Raw genomic sequence first — 6,000 nt, 5'->3', positions numbered from 1 at the left:
CAAGTTCCTTGTTTATAGTTTCTTATAACATCTTTTTGTAACACTCTTAATGCTTGTAATTATTTAGTGTCTGCCTTTCCCACTAGATTCTAAGTTTCATGAGGACATGGGATTTGTTTTATTCACTGCTGATTCTTCTTGCCTAGCATAATTTTTTGTGGTTGGCACAAAGCAGGCACTCAGGGATTACCTGTTTTAGAAATGAATAAGTACATGAATGAACGAATGAATGAATCAATGAGATGACAAGGCCAGCAAAAGAGAGAAGTGGTCCCATTTATATATAGTAAAGCATTTATCAAGTACCCATCTACAGAAGAAGGGAAGAGCAGAACCCATTATATATCACATAATAGTGATGATCGTGAAAAAGATAAAAAAAAATGACAAACTGCTCAATTTAGATTACCTGAGCGGTGACAACTGATGCATCTTCTTCATTTTCTTTGGTAGTTCTGTTTTAATATAAATAAAGTTGTTTCATGTTTGACAAGACTGACAGAATTTTGTTTAATGATAAAGATACTCATTTCCAACTTTTGAGACCCCCAAAAGTATGTCCTTTAACTAATTAAAAATAACATCATTATAACATAAATTTGAGAAATTAAACATTTATGATGAAATTAATCAAATTGCTTGATTTCTTATAAAAATAGATATATTTGAATTTTCTTAACCCTTTAAAAATAACGATTTTTTTTTATTATAAATGTAATACATGCTCATAATATTTAAATATAAGCAAGGTAGAAAACAGCTCTCCTTACCCAATGTTATCCTAGTACAGAGCAGCATAATACACTGCCTTCCAGAATGACTGTGACAACTTATTCTAGCCCACAGATGTATTTGAGTGCTCATTTCTCTCTACTCATAACAATATTGGACTTAATGGATTTTATAAAATGTTTGCCAACCTAAAATTTTAGAAAAGATAATGCATTTCTATTTGAAAAAGATGTAGACTACCTTTTTATACATAAAATGGTATTTGTATTTCTTCTTCTAGGAAGTGTCTAGTCATACTCATTACTTTTTTTTGTCATGTAAAATACAGCATGTACACAGAAGAGTATGTAATGTATGTGCAGAGTTTAAAGAATAATGTCAAAGGGAGAAACTATGAATCCAGCAGTGAGCATAAACAAAAGAAATGATTTGTTCCTTTGGAGTTCCTATCTAGATTCACTTTTTTTTTGCATGTGGATGTCCAGTCATTTCAGAACCGTTTGTTGAAAAGGATATCTTTGCTCCATCTTATTGTCGTTGCTCCTTTGTCAAAGATCAGTTTTTATAAACTGTTGGATTCAATTTAATATTTTGTTGACTATTTTTACATTTATGTTCATAACAGATATTGATCTGTAGTTTTCTTTTCTTGTAATGTCTTTGTCTCATTTTGATATTAGAATAGCGCTGGCCTCTTAGAATAAGTTAGGAAGAAGTTTCTCTTCTATTTGCTAGAAGAGATTGTAGAGAAATTGGTATAAATTCTTACTTAAATGTTTGGTAAAATTCACCAGTAAACCCATCTGGGTCTGATGCTTTCTCTTTTGGAGAGTTACTAATTACTGACTCAATTATAGGCCTATTCAGGTTGTCTATTTTTTCTTACGTGAGTTTTGGCAGATTGTGTCTTTTAAGGAATTCATCTATTTCATCTAGGTTAACACATTTGTGGGTGTAGAGTTGTTCATAATATTCTTTTCATTACCTTTTTAATGTTCAGAGGAACTGTAGTGATATCCTGTTAAGAGTGTCACGTTTTCTAAAGTCTGGGAATCATTTTTGTCATTAAGACTGTACTTACCTGCACAGGTGAAAAGGTGAAATTTCTAAGAATAATATTCTAGCAAATAAGGCAAACCAATTTGCAGTGATAATACTATCTATTTAAGCAACTGGTATTCACAATCAAGTTTTCTTAAGTTCTTTATGTGTCAAGTAATGTGCAAAAATACCTTTCCTTGAGAGGAATCTGCAGGTGCTCAAAGTACAATTGGCCCAGGGAGTTTATGCTCATTACAACCTCTTCTTCAGACACCAAGTCCACCTTGAATGGGTTTGCTGTGATATGACACTTAAGATCTCCTTTTCCATTTGTTAATTCCAGACTGCCTGTATCCCTGGAGCATGAAATTAGCCTAGAAAAAAAAGCAGGAAAACTAAATTGGCTCAATGTGATTCTCAATTCAAAATGCTTAGTAAACTGGTATTCATGTGACATAGCATACATAAGGCAGTGGACATCCATAATTGAGAGCACAGGCTTTGGTGTCAGAGAGCCTGGATTGAACATAGCTCTACCATGCACTAGATGTACAACTGATTGACAACAAGTTAATCAATCTTTCTAGTTCTCATTTTCTTAATTTATAAAGTGGAAATAATAAAAGCAAGAACAAATAGAGCCTTTTGAGAGAATTAAATGAGATCACATATGTTAAACACTTGGCACAGTGCCTGGTACACAATAAGCATTCAATAAATGTTAGCTATCATCATCATTATCTTGGTCTGGACAGTCTAGTAACATTTTGGTACACAGAATCTAAACACTTTGCTTTTCTTTCCCATTCTAACCAAATATTCAGAAACTAAGGAAATAACACAGCTTGTGTTTTGGGCCTAGTGTGTGCACACTTAGATGGAACCAAGCCAAATTTCTGTTTATCTATCTATTACCTGACTCCTATCAGCCTCAATCTGATAAGTAGACTGTTAGGATGTTTTGGATCCCCAGGAATTATGTAAGCTCAGAGGCAGCACTTAAAAGCTCTTAGAGGTCTAGATACTTCTTTCTCTAGTGCATAATCTCCCTGGTAATGGTCACAGACTTCTTTAGGAAAGATTAGGAAGGATAGTTTATGTTCTTATATTCTTACAAAGTCCTTCTCCATGAATTCTAGGTCTCTCTCTCAAGCAAGATAGATGCTTGGGTTCTGGAAACTAACTCTGTCTGAAACTAATTGTGTCTCACTGTTCATGAAATCTAAACAGAATTCTTTTGATTATTCTATCAAGTAGGACTTTAATCCATCTGTTTCAGCCTAATGTACCCCTAGATATACTGTTCACTGCCCTGAGGGTTTAATCATTTCGAATACCACAGAGGCTCTGCTGCATGTTATGAAAACATGTCCACCTTGTCTGTAACTAAATGCTGCCACTTTGGCTCTGCCACCTGGAGGCTCATCATCTCCACTGAAATCAGGGAGCCCTTTTTAATGGCATCATTTTCCATCATTATCTCTAGTTTGCAAAAGATGTTTATTCACTATAGTACTTTCTAAGTGTTCCCTCACCAATGTATTTCTCAACAAAGGGAGTATCTTCTGGAACCTCTTGGAGACAGAATTAAGGGCTAGATGAGATGGTTGCATATGAGATACCCACTTCAATATCTTTATATCTCTAAGTCTATGGATCATTTCTTCTATACTGTGCCAAGGAATTTTTGGTATCTCAGCTTCATTCAGCAGAGTCCATAGCTGAATACAGAAAACCATTAATTAGCCAAGCAAATAATTAGACCACTCCCAGCTGTCGAAGTTAGCGTATCAAATCTAGACTCTCTGGCACATGTACCCATGTCAATAAATTTAGCATGATCCTAAAGTTATGTTCCTTCCTTCTGGTCCAGGAATCCCTCAGAAATCATTTCCATGCATATTTCCCAGGTTTTTGCCAATATAAAATTTTATGATTCTTTAGGAGTGTAAGCCTTCTCCTCCTATAGTTGGTTCCCTAGCATGTTGGACTCTGATTCTGATACTGGGTCTGGAGGCAGTGAAGGGTGGTAGGGGTGAGGTACACAGAGCATTGGAATCCCTTTCCATGGTATATCTTAGGTGAAGTCAACACTGGATGTCCAAGCAAGATAGGAACAGCTTCATCAGACAGAGGAGAAAGAACTGCTTCTGCCAGAATAGGAGGCAAAGTAGAATTATGTGGTTTGTACTGAGAGTTGTCTGAATCTTCCCAAATGTTGCTATTCACTTTTGAGGAGTTCTTCTGATAGCAATGACTATATCAACCAAGACCCAACAGTAGGTAATAGAAACAACTCTGGCTATTTAAAGCTTAAAGATAATGTCTTAATATGGGGAATAAGGAGCTTACAACATCATGGGAAGGGTTGAGGTAGCAGGGAGTCCAGCAATGACCCCAAGAACATAACTGTAGGGCCAATGGAACTTTCATCCCAGCTAGAATCAGGAAGTTGGGTTATCAGAAGTCATCATGGCAACTGCTGGACTCTAGGATTATGGCACCTTAGCTGTAATCCAGAGACCAGGAAACCAATGCCCTAACTAGTATGGCTCTAGAGCCATTCTACAGCTGCCAAATCCATCCAGTAAAATTAGAAACTCAGTTCTGAAATCAAGATACCTGTAAGTGCATCTGATTGGTGGAACCTGGATGACATCAGAAGCTAGCTACAAGGAGGTCTGGGAAATGGAGAAATGTAGTTTTTAGCTTTCTAGTTACTGCAATAGCCAAAGGCCCTCTAGAAAGTGATTGAAACAGAAGCAGAACTAACATACCTATTTACTACACAAGCTAATAACAGCATGACCCTAATATATGGCAAAGATAGCATAGAAAAAAAGTAATTTACAGACTAATTTTACTTACAAATACAGATGTAAAAATGTAAATGATCTACTAGTAAAGTGAATCCTCCAGGATAGTAAAGAATAATATATTTTAACTAAGTGGAGATATATGCATATGTATATATAACTCTTTTGTCAAACTGCAAAGCCTTGAGAGCAGTCTCTTTTTAATTTGTCTCCTGAATTCTTAGCATATAGTAGAGGCTCAGTGAATAGATACATTTCAGATTTATGATGGTTCTACCATAATTAAATCATTTCTCCTTATAATCTCTTGATCTTTTATTTTTTTGGAAATAATGTAAATTATTTTTTCATGGACAAAATAATCTACATAAAACAATGATAATGATGTAGATAAAGTTAAAGCATCTGGCACAATCTTATATTCCCTTAGTGGAATAATATGAAAAAAAATAACAGAAATCAATAAGTAAAACCAAGTTAAAATATCACTGGAAAGTATGCTAAGAACTGATAAAGATTTTGCAGGTATATGAATCCCTAAAGATTTTTTTTCACTTATACACTGATTATTAATTTATCTCTGATTCTAAGTCAAATTACATGTTAGACTTCTGAGACTACCCATAATTAAAAGTGAGTCAGTCTAACTGTATAAATTACTGTAAGCATGGGAGTTTGGCTAGTATATTAGATCTCTGGAGCCTTGCTGCTAACCTGAGTAAATTAAATAGCTCTCCTACTTGCTCTCAAGTCTGGTTGATAAATTGTTTTCTTTGTGAGGAGAGCTCTGGCTCTCCCTATTAATAAGTACTGATGAGTCAAATGGTAGATGAAGAGAAAATAGAATGGATAACATACAAAATGGAAACTAACTCTACAAATGATTGTAGCTTTGAATAGACTAAATATGAGGTCCATATAAAATATACTACTTGAGGTATGATAAAATAACACATTGAGAGTGTATTCAAGAAATCTTGATTCTTGGCTTACCTTACAGTGTTTGGCTTGCTTGTGAGGACATCGGGAACTTCGTACCTGGGCTTCAGGGGACTTTCTTCATTGATTTTAAGCCTGAAAATATTTCCTTCTATACTATAAACTTCAGTCAAAAGAGGGACCTGGAAACAGACTTTAAGATTAGTTGCCACAGATTACTCCAGAGATGGTCAGTTCTACAAATAACAATAATTAGAAAACTATCTTTAAATTATTACAGGCTAAGCAAACTAGAGAACAATGGCAATCATGAAGAAAAAAGCTCCCCAGTCTATGTATGTACTTGCTTGGCTATACCTGTGGTAGAGACAAGATACATCTATGTGTTCTATGGCTAGGCAAACATATAATTGTCCGGACAAGAACCTTTAAGAGTAAAAGAGGTTCCTATTAATTATTATACTGGATGACA

The 6,000-nt window shown here is 35.0% G+C and overlaps 1 protein-coding gene across 1 annotated transcript in view; it reads right to left on the bottom strand.

The window, feature by feature from the left end:
* Window positions 1-6,000, bottom strand: part of GANC (glucosidase alpha, neutral C) — a 66,428-nt gene that overhangs the window by 50,436 nt on the left and 9,992 nt on the right. Inside the window, exons 4-6 of the mRNA XM_023527708.1 lie at window positions 5,583-5,710; window positions 1,965-2,147; window positions 410-455 (exon numbers count right to left, since the gene is read on the bottom strand). Coding sequence (XP_023383476.1) covers window positions 410-455; window positions 1,965-2,147; window positions 5,583-5,710 — 357 coding nt within the window. The remainder of the gene's footprint in view (window positions 1-409; window positions 456-1,964; window positions 2,148-5,582; window positions 5,711-6,000) is intronic.

The sequence above is a fragment of the Pteropus vampyrus genome, unplaced genomic scaffold (genome assembly GCF_000151845.1).
Source record: "Pteropus vampyrus isolate Shadow unplaced genomic scaffold, Pvam_2.0 Scaffold19, whole genome shotgun sequence".
Classification (NCBI taxonomy): Eukaryota; Metazoa; Chordata; class Mammalia; order Chiroptera; family Pteropodidae; genus Pteropus; species Pteropus vampyrus.
This window is presented reverse-complemented; position numbering and strand designations above follow the sequence as displayed.